We start from the raw sequence: 20,816 nt of genomic DNA on the forward strand, positions 1-20,816 counted from the left end.
TTGTTTTTGGATACATCTTTTTTGACTTCAGAGAGGAGGAAACATCAATGATGAAAGTCATTGATCAGCTGCCTCCTGCACGCCCCCCACCAGGGATGGAGCCCACAACCCGGGCATGTGCCCTGACTGGGAATCAAAGGGCAATCTCCTGGATCATAGGTTGATGCTCAACCACTGAGCCACGCTGGCCGATTTTAATTTTTAATTGACTTGAGAGAAACATCTATTTGCTGTTCCACTTATTTTTTAATCCTCACCCAAGAAGTGAGGGTATTTTTTCCATTGATTTCCAGAGTGGAAGGGAGGGGAGGGAGAGGAGATAAACAATGAGACACATCCCTAGGTTGCCTCCTGCACACACCTTGATGCAGTAGGAATTGAATCTGCAACCCAGGTTCATGCCCTTGACCAGGAATCGAAACAGACCCTCCAGTGCGTAGGCTCACTCCAACCCGAGCCACACTGGCCAGGGCTGTCCCACTTATTTCTGCATTCACTGGTTGATGCTTGTATGCGCCCTGACTGGGGAGCGAGCCTACCACCTTGGTGTATCCAGGTGATGCTCCAACTGTACCACCTGGCCAGGGCTCCATCAAATCCTGATACCTGCACCAAAATCCCACTTGGCCCCAAGGGACACCCTGCTCTTACCCATTAACTTATTCTCTTACAAAGCTCCAGGAAAACTGGACAACGCACCTCCCTTTTCCAAGAAGCCCCAGGACAGAAACTCCAACTGTCCAATGTTTACTGATTATGGAATGACAAAGATCCCAGGTCTTCAGCTGGCCGGGCAGTCCCTTTCAGATGCTTTTTCAGCTAATAGTTTCCTCCTTTGTTTTTGTAAAGCCCAAACCTTTAAGGTTGAGACTAGTCAACTGTAGGTCTAAATACCATTCCTGCAGTTTCTCCCCCTTAAGTTAGTCTGTGAAGGATTTTAGAAGTGTTCCACTGGTTTTTTCTTACACCCTACCTCCCCAGCACCTCTCGGATATTCCCAAATAGGCACAGAATCTCAGTTCCAAGACCAACAAAATAGCAGCTTCCCACCACACGGATCTGAGCCAGCATGGTCGGTCTGGTAAAGATGCTCAGCTTTCCAACCGCCTCCCAGAATGGTAACCACACTGGACATGACTCTGCAAAGAGAGCCCAAGTCAAAACAACATGTGATGTCACTCTGGATTAGGCAACTCCCAAAACCAATCCAGTCTTGCCCCATTTACATTCTGACCCTTAGACCATTCCAGTTCAAGCTCTATAATGCAAATAAAACAGGGGCACACGACATTATTTTATGACCACAAGTTTATTCAACACAAAATAATCCCTCCAACTTTACTGAGGTGGTTGACCACGTCCACGACCAAATCCGCCTCTCTGCAAGAGAAAGCACATGACATTAGCATTAGCAGTAAGCCAGGGGACAGCAGGCCTCTTTGTCACTGGTGAGGCCCCTCTCAGAGAGTACAGGTCAGAAATCCTAGCCTTGCCTTACTGGCTGTAGGGCCACTCACCTTTCAGGCCTGTTTCCTCATTTGTAAAGTGAGAGTATGGACACACACTCAGGAGTGTGCTCACATACACAGAAATGGAAGCGCTTAGCACAGGAGAAGATCTTGTGTCTGCCACACACACCCCTTTCCACTGTGCTGTGAATACCTGCCACAGGACAGCTGCCGTCCCAGCATTGATAGCCCAGCCCCCATGCAAGCACCTGACCTGGATTAACTAATCTCAGAATGATCTCGAGACAGCTACAATCATCACCTCTATTTTATAAGTGAGGCAACTGGGACACAGATCACACCATCTGAAGGAAAACAGAGGATCTGATTCCAGTCCATCTCGGTTTTAGAGCCTACTCAATATCCAGTGACAGATTCTCAACCTTACGTTTTGGTTCATGAAACTAATTAAAAGAATTACAATCATTATTAAAGAAATAGAAAAGACCACTATGCTACAGGTAGTATTGATTTGTGAGACTCATTTCAGTAAAGTTTACACATTGTCTTAATGTAAAAAACTTATTTGGAATTTGTGGTTTTGGGGGGGGGGGGGATGAGGGGTGAGACCCACCACACTATACTATATCCCTACAACTTGCAGACCCACAGGGCTGAAGCCAGAACAGTGACTGTTTACGGAGAGTGAACAGAGGAAGGAATACTCACAAACTGGAATTCCGTTGCTGACCCAGCCCCGGCCTCGGCTTTCTTGTCAGCACCAGCTAGAATGAGAAACACCAGTTTAGATTCATCACATGGTCCAATCTACGGCATGTAAGTCATCCAACCCAATCTTGTGGGGAAAGCCATGTCAGCAAACAGACCCCATGAGCCACCTTTGCCTCCTCCCTCTCCTAGGGCAGCCTTTCTAAGTCATTCTTCAAAACTCACAACCCAAACTACTGCCTCCTCCAGGAAGGCTGCCCTGTCACTTCCCATCACTGAATCACCTACATGTTTCAGATCAGCACCTGGCTTACAAAAGGAGCTCAATGAAGGAAGAACTGAAAAGTAAAGGACACAATGACCCACAGAAGCAAAAAGCAACTCTATAATGACCATGGGAAAGCAGCAGGATAAAAGATCTCATGCGGCCCTGTCCTGTCCAGCAGCCACTAGTCCAAACTGAGGGGCGTGTACAATACATATCAGACTTCAAGACTTAAGAGAATGCAAAATATCTCATTGATGTTTATATGGCTTGAAAAATTAACATTTAGCAGGGTGGGGGGAGGTCAATGAGGGAAAAGAGGGGACATCTGTAATATTTTCAACAATGAAGATAAATTTAAAAAAATTAACATTCATGTTAACTATTTCCATTTGCTTTAAGTGTGGCCACTAGGAAATTTTATGATTCACACTGCAGGGGTGGGGCAGGGTTAACAGTGAGTATGATTTCAGTAAATCTTGTTTAAATCAGGGTCTCCCTTTGGCCCATTTCAGACCACATCTACCTCAGACCCGTCTGCTCACTCCCCTGCCCCTGTGACCAGTAAGCCAGTGTCTTCCCCATCGCTGTACCTTTGTTCATGCTGAACTCTTGCCTGAATTGCTCACTCCCTCTAAACCTGAGTACCCACCCTGAGGCTCAATCCCAACTGTCACATCCCCTATAGAACCATTCCTTGACTGATTTCCCATGTGACACGTCTAATAAGAGAAACTGCTAACGTTATCTAAACGGAGAGCATGTTTGCCAGAAGAATTCATTACTATCCTGTAAGATATTCAGATCAAGTGTTCATGTCTATTTCACATACAAAGAATTAGAAACCATGACAAGAGGGAGATAAAAGTGACAAAAGTCAGTAAAAATTCCCTTTTATACCTTGCTTTTATAACACAATTTTCTGTTTCTGCAACAAAGACAGAGTGACTCTTCTTATCACTCCTCTGCAAACACCAATGGCTCCCCATACCTACCCAAGAGCAAAACCCGAAGTCCTCCCATGGCCTACACCTCATCCATTTTCCCGACTATCTTCCAGAGAACCTTCACCTGAAATGCTTTCCCCAGATAGCCACTGGCTGGCTCCTCTTCACCTCCTTCAGGTGTTTGCTTAAATCTTACTTCTGCAAGACTTTCCCTGAAAATCCACTGAAAATTACACACACAACACATACCCTATAGCACCCACATCATTGGATATGTTGTATTACTTATTTTTGCTTATCCATTTCCTATCACTAAAATGCAAGTTCAACGAGAGAAGGGCCTTTTGTGTTATGTACACTACTGTCTCCCAGCAACTAGGACAGTGCCTAGCACAACACACGCACTCAATATATATTTGCCAAATGAACAAGTATCTGTTGTTCCAAGTCAATGCGAACATTTGCTATCTAAAACAAGATTTTACACTATTTTTGCAATAAGAAAACAATAGAGGTAATTTGAGTGGAGCCTACCCTCAAGGAATGTACAATACAGGAACACAACCGCAAAATAAAACCATGTTGGTTTTCTGAAAGTTTTCAGTTTTGCTCTAGTTAAATGTCTTCAACTAAAGTCTGTCCCTAGCTCAGAGCACGTTCCTCCCAAACGCCATTCGTCAAACCCCTTCATGAGGCAAGAAGCACAAAGGACCCCAGCTAGAGACTGCAAAATGAAACCAAGGATCTTTCTGGTGACTCTGGTCTCTTCAAGGGCTGAGCCCCAGCCAGGGCTGACCCAGAAACCAGAGATTCTACCCCCACACCCCCACACAGACTACATAGTACTCACGGGGCACAGCGCTCCGTCTGTAGGTGTCTCTGTCGGCTTCTCCTCGTGTGAGTCTTGCAGGTCGCTCACCCTCCAGACCTACACAAAGTAAACCACACTGTGAACATGGGGCAACATGGGAACTCTGTTCCTTTCAGGCCAAGAAAACTAGAATGGCTCCTAGTCTCACTGGAGAACAACTTAGTTACTGTAAAGGCTTAGTGGGAACAGGAACTCCTACATCCTGAACTGTCAGCTAGAAACTTGCCGTCACTGACATTTTGGCTCCTTGAAGGCCTGGGAAAACTCGCATCTTAATTAAGATGCCACACATCTGCAGAAGGATTGCTTTCTTCTACTGTATTCCTCAATATGAACGCACATTTTCCAATTACTTGGCAAATTCAGCTATTTCTACAAACATTTCAATAGCCAAAATTTTGAACCTGATCCAGCTCTGAAGTGGAAAACTTCCTGTATAAAGGAGGCATCACTGACAAAGCCCCACCTCCAACAGTAAGTATATAGAGGCCATCAAGAATTCTTCAGTGCACCCCCCACCCCCCCCACTTCTCCACATATTCCTTCAGGCTGTGGATACATTAAGAAAGATTTTAAGAGATACCTTAAAAACAGTCTCAAAAATACTGGAAGTTTAATCTAGTATTCTCTACCAGTTACCCTGGACCTTACCTAGAGTCCATATGGTAAAATACAAACCATTTTTTTGTTGTTTTGTTAATCCTCACTGGAGGAAATATTTTTTCCACTGATTTTGAGAGGGTAGAAGGGAGGGAGGGGAAGGGAGACAGAGAGAAACATCGATGTGAGAGAGACACATCCACTGGCTGCTTCCTGCATGCGCCCCAACTGGGGCTGGGGATCAAGCCTGCAACCCAGGTATGTGCCCTTGACCGGTAATTGTACCCACGACCCTTCAGTGCGAGGGTCGAAACTCTAACCACTGAGTCACACCTGCCAGGGCAAACCATTCTTTTTTTAATGTAGAAGAGATAAAATCGAACCTGGAGTGGCTAAAATAAATCCAGGTCCCACATAGGCCTACTAAATCAAGAGTCTGTGGGGGTACAGAGAGACAATGGTATTCCCTCACAAGTGACTCCGAGATGCAGTGGGCAACTTCTGCTCTAGAGATACACAACCCTACTCAACCACCAGAATCCCCCAGGGAGCATTCATAAAAAGTAGATTCCTAAGTTCCATGAAGTTTCTCTTCAGGGGAAACTGAACAGGCCGATCATCTGTATATAGGAATCTCTGCATCCCACCTCATCACCCAAGCCCACAAACTGCTCCTCCTACAAAGGTTCTTGTGACAAGTTTTTTCAGAACCTAAGGAAATGACAACTGGGATACAAAAACAGCTGTGAGCCAGCAGATAATCTGCCCAACATCTACATACAGAAGCATATCATGCATACCAGTGATTTTCCTGAAAAAGTTACTCAAGGCTCTACTACACATACCTGACCAGACTAATACTCTGTGTTTTAATGCCACTTTCCGGGATAACCTGAGGGCCCGGGTCCAGTTCCATTCCAAGTCCCATGGTAGGGAACAAAGGTTCCAGAATATGACCCAAGGCCCTGTATGCTAGAGTCCCTCTACAACTGACACCAAAGGTGTATTGTAAGTCCACTTCCTTCCCACACACAAAACCCCACGGTTTCATTTATACCTGCTCCCAGAAAGAGCAGGTGCAGAACAGGCCATTGGAGGCACTTATTTGGGCACCATACCTTTGGGCCTTGGCCTGCCAGTCTCGGGACGGCTGCGGCGCAAAGTGGCTGGCACAATCTCAGGGGGCAGGTGGAGGTAGTCCCGGAGATACTGGATGCCCTCGTTGGTAAGGTACCAGTAGAAATGTCTCCAGGCAAACTGTTCCTTCACGTAGCCTCGTGATTTGAGAGACTGTAAAACAGAAAAATACCGTTGAGACATAACTCGAGTCCTGAAACTAGAAACGCGGTGCCAAGGGAAGCTTGACTGCGCAGCAGACAAGTTTTCAGGATGTATCTACCTCACAGCCCTTCAAGGCAGCAGGAAGCTCGGGCTGTCCTGACCTCTCCTTGGAATTTGCCTTGAACAGCAGTGGAAAACCCCTCCATCTGCACCCCACTCCAGCAGTGCCAGGCTACCTGCATGGCCTTCATGACGTGAAGATTGGGCACGTTCTTGTCTGCCAGCTCGGGGTGTTTAGGCATGTGCACATCCTTCTTGGCCACCATCACTCCCTCCTTAAAAAGGAGTTCGTAAATGGCAATCCGGTTCTTCTTGGGCATCAACATCTGCGAGAAGAAAGCGGTCACCAAGAGCACTTCTGAGCAATGTGCCCAGGGTTCAGGGCCCGAGTTCAAGACCCTCCAACGACCACACGAAATCACTGTCCAGTGGGTTGAAACCTCAAACACAGAAACCATGCAGGAAGGAGGAATTCAAACTCTAGGCGGAAACCCACCAGTTACCAGCTCCCACCTCCACCCCGAAAACACTTCAGGCACTAAAACAAAACGGGGGTACACATTCGCTTCAAACGTCCACTCACAACCAAAAAGGAATAACGGGGGGCACCAATAACTGTACCAAAGTGCAGATGGGCGCAGAAGAGTCTTTTATTCATGACAGACCGTTGACCCCCAACCAAACAGTTAAGGCCTTCGCATCCTCACTGCTTACCACTCTTCCCCCAAACTAGTCCCAGGGCCAAGCAAGGAGGCAACCGGGGGTGAGGGGAGTTCTTCCCCAAAGGAAAAGCGTGCAAGCGGGGTGCAGTCCCCCAGCCTCGCCCACAGACCCCGCCACGCCAGGGCTTCATCCTCCCCTCCCCGGCCCTCCGCCATCCGGACGCCTATTTTCGTCAACAGCGTCCCGCTACCCCCCAAAGTGCGCCCCTCGCCTCTCACGGCTTAGAAATGGGCGAGCGGGCAGAAGGAGAGGGGCCCCCCCACCCCAATCACGGAGAAGCGCAGCGACTACGGCAGCGAGAAGGCCAGGATGGAGGCCGATAGAAGCCGTACACCTCTGGCACTCACCGCGACAGCTGAAGCGTCCGGGGCCGGAGCTAGAAAGGAAGGGGCATGCGCAGCGCGGCGCGGCGTCCCTTCCGGGCTGGCGTGCCCCGCCCCCCGTCAGGACCCGCGCACGGCCTGGGGTGGCCGCGGCGGTGCCTGGGAGACTGGCGGCTGCGGGCTGCCCGGCACTCTGACCCCCTATGGACGCCTGCACGTGGGAAGCGCCGCCGGGAGCTGCCGAGCCTCCGCGGTCTGTGGGTAAATGGCCACTGTTATGCTTGGGCAGGCTCTTTAGAAACACGCTACTTCTTTATCCTCAGCAATAATTTAACTTAATATTATGCAAGTAATACACGCGCTTTGAGCGGGAAAGCAGAGAACATACGAAGCAGTAACAAGGCCGCCCGCTCAGCGGCTGAGCAGCGGCCTGTGCAGGCGCCGGGAGATCGCGGAGCCGCGGGGCCGGGCACACGCCGCACCCGCTCCATCCCCAGCAGGGGGCGCGCGGGAGGCAGCCGCTCAGTGACTCATCATTGATGTTTCTCTCTCCCTCTCCCTCTCTCGAAGTCAATAAAGACATATTAAAAAACAAACAAACAAAACAAAGTAATAATAATAAAAGGCTAAAAACAATCCTAGCAACCAAAGATAATCACTGTTAACATTTTGGTATATATTCTTCCAAACTTGTATACACCCAAGCAAATGTGTATATATATGTATATATTTTTTTTTCTTCACTTTATGGTTGGACATATATTAAATCCTTCACTACTGTAAGTAACAATGCCACACACATCTGCACCCTTGCCCAATATTTTACTTAGGATAAATTCCTGGAAATGTAGTTGAGTAAAAAAGTACATGCTAATCTCATTGGTCTTAATTTGTTTCACTTGGTTACTTCTGCGATTAAACATTTTTTCTTTTTCTTTAAAGTGTTCATTTCCATTACCTGTTTTCTTACTGCGAGTTTTTTCCTGTTGATTTGAATTCACTCTTTACGTATTAAAGTTATTAGCCCTTTGTCACATATTTTTCAGGAATATCCCCCGGCCCTGGCTGGTGTGGCTCCCTCCGTTGGTTGAACATCACTCCATGCAACGAGGGTCACTGGTTCTATCCCCAGTCAGGGCACGTGTCCGGGTTTCAGGATGGCAGCTGAATGATATTTCTCTCTCACATCAATGTTTCTCTCTCTCTTTCCCTCTCCCTTCCTTTCTCTTTAAAATCAATAAAAACTATCTAGAAAAGAAAAAGAATTTTCCCCAGTTTTTTAATTTGTCTTGATTTTCATGGTATTTAAAAGAAGTTTTACATTTCTTTATATCCAAATCTTTATGGTTTCAGACTTTGGTACAAATGCTTAAAAAGTCACTCCACACCTCATGATTATATAAATATCCACCTATAGTTTTTTATTTTGATTTTAAAAATCTCACCAAGGGATATGTTTTTTATTGTTTGTTTTTGTTTTAGAGAGAGAAGAAGGGAGAGTGAGAGCCAGAGAGAGAGAGAAACATGGATGTGAGAGAGAAATATCTATCAGTTCCCTCCTGTTCGAGCCCGGACAGGGGATCGAACCCACAAACAACTGAACCACCTGGCCAGGGTACCTATAATTTTTTCAAGCATTTTTGTGGTTTTATTGTTCAAAAATAGGTACTCCTTAGTTTTGCAAGATGGAAAGAGTTCTGGAGATTGGGTGCAGAGCAATGTGAATTACTTAACACTACTGACCCATACACTTACAAGTGGTTAGGATAGTAAACTTTATGTTATGTATATTTTACCGCAATTTAAAAAAATATTCATAACATGTTTACAGAAACTTAAAAAAGAAGAAGCTTGAATATATGGAAAAGAAACAGCATAATCTAAGGACTAGTCAAACATATTTGAAAAAAATGCTGTAAAACTTCTAGAAGTGAAAACTAAAATGATTGAAACTTTAAAGAGAATAAACAATAGAATTGACACACTTAAAGAGAAAAAAATCGGTGAAATAGAAGACATAAATTTTAAAACAGACATTCACAGTGCAGTCCAGAGATTAAAAGAGAGGGAATGTTTGAAAGACAGGATAAGAGGTATGAAGAACAGGGTGAGAAAGTCTAATAAATGCCTAGGAGAAATCTCATAAGGAAATAATAGAGAGTGTAGCAAAGAGACAGTCAGAATATTTTCCAGAATTATTGGAAGACAACACACCAGATTCATTGCTCTCATCAAGTCCCAAGTTGCAGGACATCAGAGACAAAGAGATCTTAAAAGCAGCCAGTCAGAAAAGACGGGTGTGACTTCCCACCAGCAACACCGTAATGCAGTCTACTGAACCTTCCTTTCGGTGGCCAGGTAATCCTGCTACAACATCAGACCATGTCATTCCCGGGCTTGAAATCCCCTACTGATTCCCCAGTTCACTTACAAAAATATTCAAAGTCTTTATGTGACTTAATTTTTAAAAAATGTCCTTATTGATTTCAGAGAGGGGAAGGGAGAGAGAGAGAAACATCAATGATGAGAGAGTCATTGATCGGCTGCCTCCTGCACCCCCCCTACTGCGGATCTAGCCGGCAACCCGGGCATGTGCCCTGACTGGGAATCAAACTGTGACCTCCTGGTTCACAGGTAGATGCTCAGCTACTGAGCCACGCAGGTCATTTTTTTGTATGTCTGTGGGTGGACATGGGTATTGGGCAGCTATCGTTGAGAACACTGTTAAAGAGAGAACCACAGGCCCCAAATGGCTTCACTTGTGCTAAAAGCCCAGGATACCTAACCTAGGTTTAATCCCTAACCTATCTGCAGTTTTAGCTCTTCAGGAGTGGAATCTTAAACCAATCAGCCTGGAACTTCCTTACCCGCACTAGTGGGGTAATCTGCCTGATAAGCCCCCTGCCCCTCCCCTAACGGGACACGTCAGTGTCTGAGATCATCCAATTTTAACTTCTTTGTGTCTATAAAAACCTTCCATTTTGTATACTTCGGATGCAGGACCCTCCTATTTAGTAGATGGGGTGTTGCCCCATTCATGAATTGCTTAATAAAGCTAATTAGATCCCCACATTTCATTGGTTGAATTTTGTTTTTTTAACACCACTGACTTTGATGAGTCTGTAACCTTATGAGGGCCACTGCTGAAGACGGAAGTCAGGGCCTAGGTCCCCAGGTTGGAAATGAGTAAACTATGGCTTGTAAAGATTTTCTAGTTGTAGTCCCTTTCCATTTGAAGTTCCAGAACCTTTAATAAATCTGCCACAGCCAGAATGGAGGGAGACCTGGAGAGCAGGGCCGTCTGTGGCCAGCACGGTGGCCTCTATTTCTGAGGCTCTGGGAACAGGGAGGAGGGCACCCTTCCGTGGCGCAGGTAGGCTGAGGCGCTGGCTGTAACGACAGTAAAGCAGACATTCCTCAACGCCACGGGGCCTCAGCTCTCCCCGAAGCTCCCTTCACCACGTCTAGAATAGCCTCCTAATCCTACAGCATGTTACCTCCTCCCAGTACTGAAGAAACCTCCTCAAAAAAGCCATCTATGTTGTGAATTTTCATTTTTAGCTCCCACCGCATGTGAGGGTCTGTGATGAGTAGGTAGGTGGCTGCTGATACATTCCTGGGGACACACACACGTCCCCCACATCTGGCTCCATGGGGCTGAGGGTGTGATTTCTCCTCTAAATGCAGCCTGACCTGCCCCTCCACAAGGGCAAACAGAGCCATGGACACCCTCTCTCTCAGTAACTGCCACCTGCCTGCCTGTCATTGTCTGGGGAAGCTCCTCTCACCTCGCCTGCCTGGAGCTGCTGTGATGATCTCCCTGAACTACGTGATAATGACCAGTGTCGGGCCCGAAACAGCATAGTTCAGGGACTGCCACGTGTTTACAACCCGTTGGGCCCGTTGCCTTGCGTCCCTGCTCCTGAGGATGCTACGGAGACGAGCCCCATGCTGTCGAGGTCTGATGCATCCGTTGTCACTGGTAAAGCTCGCAGCGTTTCTCATACTCCCTTGTTTCCTTTTAACTGCTTAACTACATCTTCAAGTACTCAGGTTTTTGGAAAAACAGGCGTGGGAAGGTTTGAATGTTAGGTCCGCGAGGGCAAGGGTCTCTGCCAGTGGTGCTCACAGCGGGGCCGCAGGAGCCTGGGAAGGTGCCTGGCGCACAGGGGTGTTCAGCAGAGATTTCTTAAGGAAATGAAGGAAGGTTACGGTACATTTTGGTTTTGAAATTCCTGCTTTATATCATCTTCCTACTGAGCCTCTGGCCTCAGCACAGTCCCCCGGACAAGCAAGGGAGCCACACTGCTCGGGAGAGTTTCCCGTCCACGACCGGCTGCTAAGCTCAGCTCTGCTGCTGTGGGGCTGGGGGCCTTCGGCCAAACTCTGGGCCTTTCTGTGCCTGGGTTTCCTCATCTCTTCACTGGAAATAACAATAGTACCAAATTCATGGAGTTGTGGGGAGGATTCAAAAAGCTTTTATAAGCCCTGGCTGGGTAGCTCAGTTGGTTAGAGCACCGTCCTGATACACCGAGGTTGTGGGTTCGATCTGAGGTCAGGGCACGTACAAGAACCAACCAATGAATGCATAAGTAAGTGGAACAACAGACCCCTCTCTTTCTCTAGCTCTCTCTCAAATCCATAAATAAAAGTTTATACAAGTGATGTGTTTGGAGCAGCGCCTTGCATATGGCATGTGCTCAAGAAATGTTAGTTATGAGTATTACTTTAATTTTTTAAATTAAAATTTTCCATGTCATTATGAAATAAAATCAGGGATAGAAAACCACAGAAAATAAAGGCATAGCTTAGTGATTTTTTTATAAGGCAAATGCCCTTGTAGCCACCACCCGTGGTAAGAACTAGAAATTTGCTATGCCCTCCAGGTCCTTACTTGCCCCATCCCAAGTGCAGCCCTGGTTCCTTCAACAGTGCCCACCATTGTCTTCTCATTTTTTAAAAAGTTGATTTTAGAGAGAGGAAGGGAGAGAGAGAGAGAGAGAGAAACATCTGCCTCCCGCATGCACCCTGACTGGGGATCGAACCCACAACCTGAGTATGTGCCCTGACTGGGAATCAAACCTGCCACCTTTTGGTGCACGGGATGATATGCCAACCAACTCAGTCACACCAGCCAGGGCAACAGGTCTCACTTCCATGGAGTGTTACCACTCACGTGTGCATCTCTAGACACTGGTTCAGTCCTGCTAATTAAAAAAAATAAAAATCAATCTTATTGAGGTATAATTTACACCCAAGAAAATTCACCAATTTTTAGTGTACAACTCAATGAGTTTTGACAGTCATGTAACCACCAATCAGGATATAAGAACATTTCCATTGCTCCCCAGAATTCCCTTGTGCCCCTTTACACTCCCCCCTCCCCGCTGCTGGGCCCCGGCAACCACTGATCTGCTTTCTGTGAATAGCTTCTTTCACTCGGCCTAAGGGTTTTGAAATTCACCCATGTGATAGCCTGTATCGGTATTTCCTTCCCTTTCGCTGCTGTGTAGCGTTCCGCTGGATGAATATATCATATTTGTTTATGTAGTCCTTTTTTGATGGACATTTGGGTTGTTACCAGCGTTTGACAATCACAGACAAAGCTGCTATGAACATTGGTGTGCAGGTTTTTGTATAGACACATGCTTTCAATTCTCTTGGGTAAACACCCAGGGGTAGAATTAAGTTGTGTAAGAGGTGTGTTAAAATTGATATGAAACTGTCAAACTGTTTTCCAAAGTGGCTGCACCATTTTACATTCTCATCAGCAATGTAGGAAAGTTCCAGTTACTCTGCATCCTCGCTACTATTTAGAATTGTCACAGTTTTAAATGTATATATATTATTAAATGTATTAGGGCAACATTGGTTAATAGGGTCATATAGGTTTCAAGTGTACATTTCTATGATGCAAGATCTGTATAGTGCATTGTGTGCCAACACCTACAGTCAAATCCTCTTCTGTCACCATATATTTGGCCCCTTTATCCTTTATTACCCCCTTCTCTCTGGTAATCACCACGCTGCGGTCTGTGTCTATAAATTTCAGTTTCATATCCCACATGAGTGAAATCATCTGGGTCTTAGCTTTTCCTGACGGACTTATTTCACTCAGCATAATATCCTCAAGGTCCATCCATGTTGTTGCAAATGGCAGTACTTCACCCTTTCTCATGGCTGAGTAGTATTCCACTGTGTACATGTCCAGCATCTTCTGTGTCCAGTCCTCTGTCGCAGGACACTGGTTGTCTCCATGTCTTGGCCACCATGAATCAGGTTGCAATGAACATAGGGGCGCAGACATCTTTGTGAAGACATGTTTTCGAGATTTTCGGATAGATACCCAAAGAGGGATTGCGGGTCGTATGGCAGCTCTGTTAGTTTTTTGAGGAACCGTCAGACTGCTTTCCACAGTGGCTGTGCCAGTCCGCATTCCCGCCAGCAGTGAATGAGGCTCCCTTTTCTCCACAGCCTCTCCAGCACGTGTTATTGCCTGTCTTGTTGATTATAGTCACTCTAACAGGTGTGAAGAGAATTGTCACAGTTTTAAAAATCAGTTTTTTAACCCATTCCAATAGGTATGAAGTGGTATCTAATTATAATTTCACACACACACACACACATATATATATATATATACACACACACACATACATATATACATATATGTTTTAATCTTCACCCAAGTATACTTTTTCCATTGCTTTTCAGAGAGAGTGGAAGGAGGAGAGAGAGAGAGAAAGAGAAACATCGATGTGAGAGACACATGGATTGGTTGCCTCCCACATGCACCCCGACCAGCCAGGGATCGAGCCTGCAGCCGAGGTGCGAGCCCTTGGCTGGAATTGAACCTGGGACCCTTCAGTTGGCGGATCAACGCTCTAACCACTGAGAAAACCGGCCAGGGCTCTAATTATACTTTTAATTTGCATTTCCCTAATGACCAGTAATGTTAAGTATCTTTTCATGTGCTTATGGGCCATTCACGCATTTTTTCTTCTTTTCTTTTAAAATTAACTAATTAATTAATTTTTAATTTTCAGTCACAGTTGACGTTCAATATTATATTAGTTTCAGGTGTGCAGTGTAGCAGTTAGACATTTATATAACTTACCAAGTGGTTCCCCTCGATATTTCCAGCACCCACCTGGCCCCACACACAGTTATTACAACATTATTGATTATATTCCCTGTGCTGTACTTTGCATCCTGTGATTGTTTTGTGACTACCAATTTTTACTTCTTAATCCTTTTACCTTTTCCACCCAGTCCCCTTAGCTCTCTCCAATCTGGAAACTATCAGTGTGTTCTCTGTTTCTATGAGTTTGTTTCTGTTTTGTTTGTTCATTAATTTCGTTATTTAGATCCACATATAAGTGAAAGCACATGATATTTGTCTTTCTCTGACTGACTCATTTCACTTAGTGTAATACCCGTGAGGCCCATCCATGCTGTGGCAAATGGTAAGATTCCATTCTTTTCATGGCCCAGTAATAGTCCATCGTATATTCCCACACCTTCTGTATCCATTCAATTATTGATGGATGCTGAGGTTGCTTCCATATCTCAGCAATTGCAAATAATGCTACAATGAACACAGGAATGCATGTATCTTTTCAAATGAGTGTTTTGTTTTTCTTTATATGAATACTCAGAAGTGGGATTGCTGGGTCCTAAGGCAGTTGCATTTTTAATTTTTTGAGGAGACTCCACACTGTTTTCCACAGTGGCTGCCCCAGCCTGCATGCCCACCATCGGTGCATGAGGGCTCCCCTTTCTCCACACCCTCGCCAGCACTTGTTTGTTGATTTATTGATGGAGCCACTCTGACAGGTGTGATGTGATATCTCATTGTGGTTTTAATTGCATTTCTCTCATGATTAGTTATGGTGGGCATCTTTTCATGTATCTATTGGCCATCTCTATGTCCTTTTTGGAGAAATATGTATTCAGGTCCTTTGCCTGTTTAATCCAATTGTTTGTTGTTTTAGTGTTAAGTTGTTGTGGGTTTTTTAAAAAAAAAAAAATGTTTATTGATTTCAGAGAGAGGAAAGGAGAGGGAGAGAGATAGAAATATCAATGATGAGTCATTGCTCAAACCCGCACCCCAGGCATGTGCCCTGACCCAGAATCGAACCCCGATCGCCTGGATCCTAGGTAGAAGCTCAACCGCTGAGCCATGCCCGGCCGAGCTGTTTTAGTGTTAAGTTGTAAGAGTTCTTTATATATTTTGGATTTATTGGATGTATCATTAGCTAGTAATATGTTTTCCAATTCAGTAGGCTGTCTTCTTGTTTTATTGGTGGTTTCCTTTGCTGTGCAAAAACTTTTTAGTTTGGTGTACTCCCATTTGTTTATTTTTGTTTGTTTGTTTCTCTTGCCCAAGGAGACACAACCAAAAAAATATTACTAAGAGCGATGTCAAAGAGTTTACTGTTTCTGTTTTCTTCTAGGAGTTTTATAATTTCGCATCTTAAATTTAAGTCTTTAATATTTTAAGTTTATTCTTGTGTATGATGTAAGGAGGTGGTCTAGTTTCATTTTTTTGCATGTATCTGTCCAGTGTTCCCAACACCATGTATTGAAGAGACTGTCTTTACCCCATTGTAAATTCTTGCCTCCTTTGTCATAGATTAATTGACCAGATAGACATGGATTTATTTCTGGGCTCTCTACTCTGTTCCATTGATCTATGTGTCTCTTTTTGTGCCAGTCCCATGCTGTTTTGATAATAGGGCCTTGTGGTATAGTTTGATATAGGTAGCACAATACTTCCAACTTTGTTCTTCTTTTCCAAGATTGCTGTGATTATTCAGGGTCTTTTTTTTTTTTTTAACTGATTTGAGAGAGAGAGATTGGAAGGAAGAGAGAGAGAAAGAGAGAGAAACACTGATTTGTTGTTCCACTCATTGATGCATCACTAGTTGATTCTTGTATGTGCCCTGCCTGGGGATCAAACTGGAAACCTTGGTGTATCGGGACAATGCTCTAACCAACTGAGCTACCGGCCAGGGCTATTCAGGGTCTTTTGTGGTTCCATATAAATTTTAGGATTGTTGTCTCCCCCCCCCAGCTTTATTGAGATATGATTCACAAATAAACATAGTATATACTTAAGATGTATGACCTGATGTTTTGATATCTATTTTTCTGAAAGGTCTTTTCAAATCTTTTGACCATTTAAAAAAAATTAAATATACATACCATAAAATTTACCATCTTTATCTTTTTTTTTTTTTAAATCTTCACCCAAGGATATTTTTTCCATTGCTTTTCAGAGAGAGAGAAACATTGATGTGAGAGAGACACATCAATTGGTTGCCTCCCGCACTTGTCCCGACTGAGGCCTGGGATCAAGCCTGCAACTGAGGTATGTGTGCTTGGCTGGAATCGAACCTGGGACCCTTCAGTCTGAGGGCTGACACTCTAACCACTGAGAAAACCAGCTAGGGCACCATTTAAAAATGTATAGTCAATCCTCTGCCATTTAAAAACATGGAATCAGCTTTTCTTAGTATTGAGTTGTAGGAATTTTTTATACAGGGTGGGGCAAATGTAGGTTTACAGTTGTTTATATGGAAAATAATACAATAATTAATAAATAATACATGATTAAACTCTGTTTTGCATACTCAGAAGTGTAAACCCACTTTTGCCCCCCCTGTGAAATTTGGATACCAGTCCTTTTGTCTGATATATGCATTATGAATATTTTCTCCTAGGTGTGGATTGTCTTTTCATTTTCTTAACAGTCTCTTTTGAAGACCAGACATTTTAAATTAATTAATTGATTTATTAATAGTCTAATTTACTAATTTTTAAATTACCCATGCTTTTTGTGTTCTATCTAAAAAATGTTTGCCTACCCCGAGGTTATAAGGGTAACTTCTATGTTTTCCTTCACAAGTTTTTTAGTTTTAACTTTTACAGTTACATCTATGATCCATTTCAAATTAAACTTTGTGTACAGTATAAGATAAGAATTGAGATTCTTTTTGTTTCAAATGGATATATAGATCTTCCAGCATCATTGCTGAAAGGACTATTCTTTTGACATTGAATTGCCTTGGCACCCTCGTTGAAAATCAATAGACCATAAATTTGTGGGTCTACTTTTGGAGTCTCTTTTCTCTTCTGGATTCTTTTCTTTTCCATGTAGGTCTATCCTATAGTATGATGCTTCCTTGATACCGTAGCTTTATAGAAAGTCCTGATATCAGGTAGTATAAGTCTTCCAACTTTGTTGTTATTTTTAAAAAATTGTTTTGGCTTGTTCATTCAAATTTTTTTTGATAAATGTCGTGAAAGGCAAGGAAAGACTTACCAACTGAAGGAGACTAAGAAGAAATAACAATTAAATGCAATGTGGGATCGTAGATCAGATCATGGAAACAAAAAGGACACTAGGGAAAAATTCACAAAATTGAAAGTAAGGTCTGTAGTTTAATTAATAATATTGTACCAGTGTTAACTTCCTACTCTTGATTATATAGATGTTAACATTAAGGGAAGCAAGGTGAAGGATATAAGAAAACTATGTGTACTATTCTTGCAACTTTTCTCTAAATCTAAAAGTAGTTCAAAATAAAAGTTTAAAAATGCACAGATATTGATCATAACAAAGGAACCCCGCTGGTGTGGACTGTGGATGGTGGAGGAGGCTGAGGGGATGGGGCGGGGGTGTAGAAGAATCTGCTTTCTGCTCAATTTTGCTGTAAACCTAAAACCGCTCAAAAACAAGGTTGATTACAAAGAACAAAGGGCACAAATAAAAAAGAGTGAGATAAGAAAATAACTTCATATGTCATCTTTTGATAGATATTTCCCCTAATTATTTTACTGTGGCAAAACACAAATAACAAAATATTATTATCTTAACCATTTCAAAGTGTGCAGTTCAATCACCACCAACCACCTGCACTGTTTTCATCTTATGAAACTGAACCGCGTGCCCATGAGACACTAACTCCCCTTGGCCCCAACCCCAGCCCCTGGCAACCACCAGTCTGCTTCCGTCTCTGTGTTTGTGACTGCTCGAAGCACCTCATGTAAGTGAAATGATACAGCGTTTGTCCTCCTGTGGCTGGTTTATTTCACTTACCATGATGTCCTCAAGGCTTATTTATGTCGTAGCACACACACAAGAGTAAGAGAGGGGGAAAACTTGAAGTGTCTTTGAAATCTCTTTTAATCTACAGGTTCTTTCTCTGTATTGTTTTTTCTATGCTGTGTAACAAATCATCACAAGTTTAGGGGGTTAAACAACACATATTTATTAACTCACAGCTTCCATGGGTCAAAAGGCTGGGCCTGGCTGAGCCGGGTCCCATGCCCAGGGTCTCACAGGCTGCGGGGAAGGTGTAGGGGGAGCTGCTTTCTCATCTGGAGGCTTGACTGGGGAAGAATCCACTTCTAAACTCAGTCAGGTCGTTGGCAGAGCTCATTTCCACGTGGTGGCATAACTGAGGACCCCGGATGTTTGCCAGCTGTTGGTCAAGCTGCCCTTAGGTTTTAGAAGCTATCTGAAATTTCTTGCCCTCTCCATAGGCTGTTAACGGCATGGCTGTTTTCTTATTCAAGACCAGGAGGAGACTCTCTCCCTCCAGTCCGTTAAGATGGAATTACGTAACAAAACAGAGTGACATCCCATCACCTTTGCCATTTCTATTGGTTAAGAACAAGACGCAGGCCACACCCACGCTCAAGAGGGAGGGACTATACTAGGGTAGGCTCCTTGGGGGTCACTTAGAGTATGCTGGCCACACTCTCCACTCCTTTTTTTCTTTATAATTAGTTTTTTGAAGTACCTGGGCTGCTTAACCTGCAGAGTTCCCCACAGTCTGGATTTTGCTGATGCTACGCACTGTGCATTTCAACATGCTCCTCTGTCCCCTGTATTTCCAGCAAGCTGGCAGCTGGACCCAGAGGACTGATGCGACTCAGGTCAAATCCCTTTGGGAAAACTTCAGGAGGTAGCATGGTCTTCCCTCAGGAGGCACCTGGTGTCTGGCCATATGTATTTTTGCGATATTTGAAGTCATTCATGCTCAATGCCTACATCAGTTAATTCACAGCAGGTAGAAAAATAATTCTCCCACTTCATTGATCAGTTGCAATACTTTTATAACGAGATGCTTCCCCTCACCTAGGTTACCCGTTTAGGGAAGGCAGGATAAACGCTTGATTCATTTCTTTCATTTACCAGTTTCCAAGATAATAAAGAACTGGTTCCCTATGAAGGTGACCAGTTATTTTTAATAGCATTTTGAAGCCATAGACTTAAACCTGTGTGATTGATTTGACTCCATTGCGATTCTTATCAACGCTCCCACGGCCCGGCGGGAGCCTCCTCACACTGCTCCCGGGCCCTTTCCACAGGCTCGTGTGTCCTCCTACTCGACCCCTGAAACCAAGCGGTTCTCCAAGCCCTGGTTTCTTTCCATAGGAAATGATATTCCAAGACCACAGTCGGGGCTCTTAGGGGTGTTCATTGCTGTTGGGTTGATCGCTATTTCTGGCCTTTTTGGTGGACAGAGCTAGGAAACGTGTATAGTATCTTGTGAGCTCGTCTGATGTAAGAAAGGAAGGGGGTGGCCCTAGGCAGTTTTGCTCAGTGGTTAGAGCGTCGGCCTGTGGACTGAAGGGTCCCGGGTTCGATTCTGGCCAAGGGCACGGACCTCGGTTGCAGGCTTGGCCCGGCCAGGGTCCATGCGAGGGGCAGCCAGTAGGTGTGTGTGTCTCTCTCTCCCCCTTCCACTCTGTGTGAAAAAGCAAAGGGGAAAATATCCTCGGGTGAGGTTTAAAAAAGCAAGAAAGCGAGAAAGGGGGTGTTGGAGACGAGAGGCAATGAGCTCCCGCCCAGCCCGCCCTCTCCCGGCCCTGTCTTTCCTTCAGCCCAGAGCCGTCTCTGCCGCTCAGTCCTACCCTTCGACCGGCCCCTTCTGCCTGGTGTGGGCCTGGGGCAGGGCTCTCCCAGAGGCGGTGGGGGCTGTGGTGCTGTGGCCCCTCGCACGTGCCACACCCCGGTGCTGGCCGCCGAGGTTTCCAGGAATGTCTGCGGGTATTTGCCACGTTCCTGTTTTCAGGTCGCCAGATGCTGGCTCCACCGCTTCCCTCCGCTTCTTCCCCGCAGCTTCAGGCCTTGTAGCTGTCAGCAGTCTGTCCGCACCTACTTGTACTTTGGGCTTCGTGGAAACAGCTTGTTAATAGTTGTCTTGTAAACCTTGTCTGTGGTTTGCTTCTTCCTAATCCTCACCTGGGGATATTTTTTCCATTGCTTTTCAGAGAGAATGGAAGGGGGGGGTAGAGAGAGAGAGAAACATCGATGTGAGAGAGACACATCAGTTGGTTGCCTCCCCCACGAACCCCAACTGGGGCTGGGATCGAGCCTGCAACTGAGGCACATGCCCTTGGCTGGAATTGAACCTGGGACCCTTCAGTCCGAGGGGCTGACACTCTAAACACTGAGCCAAACCGGCTAGGGCATTGTCTGTGGTTTTTGATGACATTGGGGTCACTCAGTCAACTGGTGGCTGGGCTGGAAGGTCCTGAAGGCCTCACTGGGCA

The 20,816-nt window shown here is 44.9% G+C and overlaps 1 protein-coding gene across 1 annotated transcript; it reads right to left on the reverse strand.

Moving 5' to 3' along the window:
- Nucleotides 1–1,290: 1,290 nt before the first annotated feature.
- RPS10 (ribosomal protein S10) lies at nt 1,291–7,345 on the reverse strand. The gene is made up of 6 exons (XM_016223712.2): nt 7,272–7,345; nt 6,378–6,527; nt 5,979–6,150; nt 4,240–4,317; nt 2,178–2,233; nt 1,291–1,380 (listed from the first exon to the last, which is right to left on the reverse strand). The coding sequence occupies exons 2-6, from the start codon at nt 6,525–6,527 to the stop codon at nt 1,339–1,341; spliced, it is 498 nt and encodes a 165-aa protein (XP_016079198.1). The 5' UTR covers nt 7,272–7,345; the 3' UTR covers nt 1,291–1,338.
- Between the last annotated feature and the right edge of the window lie 13,471 nt (nt 7,346–20,816).

Source organism: Miniopterus natalensis, chromosome 5, assembly GCF_054644295.1.
Source record: "Miniopterus natalensis isolate mMinNat1 chromosome 5, mMinNat1.hap1, whole genome shotgun sequence".
Taxonomy (NCBI): Eukaryota; Metazoa; Chordata; class Mammalia; order Chiroptera; family Miniopteridae; genus Miniopterus; species Miniopterus natalensis.

Excerpts from the sequence above, each read along its gene's own strand:
- RPS10 (XM_016223712.2), bottom strand. The coding sequence starts at position 6,527 with ATGTTGATGCCCAAGAAGAACCGGATTGCCATTTACGAACTCCTTTTT. Across the intron at positions 6,151-6,377 it reads ACGTCATGAAGGCCATGCAG|TCTCTCAAATCACGAGGCTA; the intron begins GTAGCCTGGCAC and ends TCTGTTTTACAG. Across the intron at positions 1,381-2,177 it reads CAGCAACGGAATTCCAGTTT|AGAGGCGGATTTGGTCGTGG; the intron begins GTGAGTATTCCT and ends TTTCTCTTGCAG.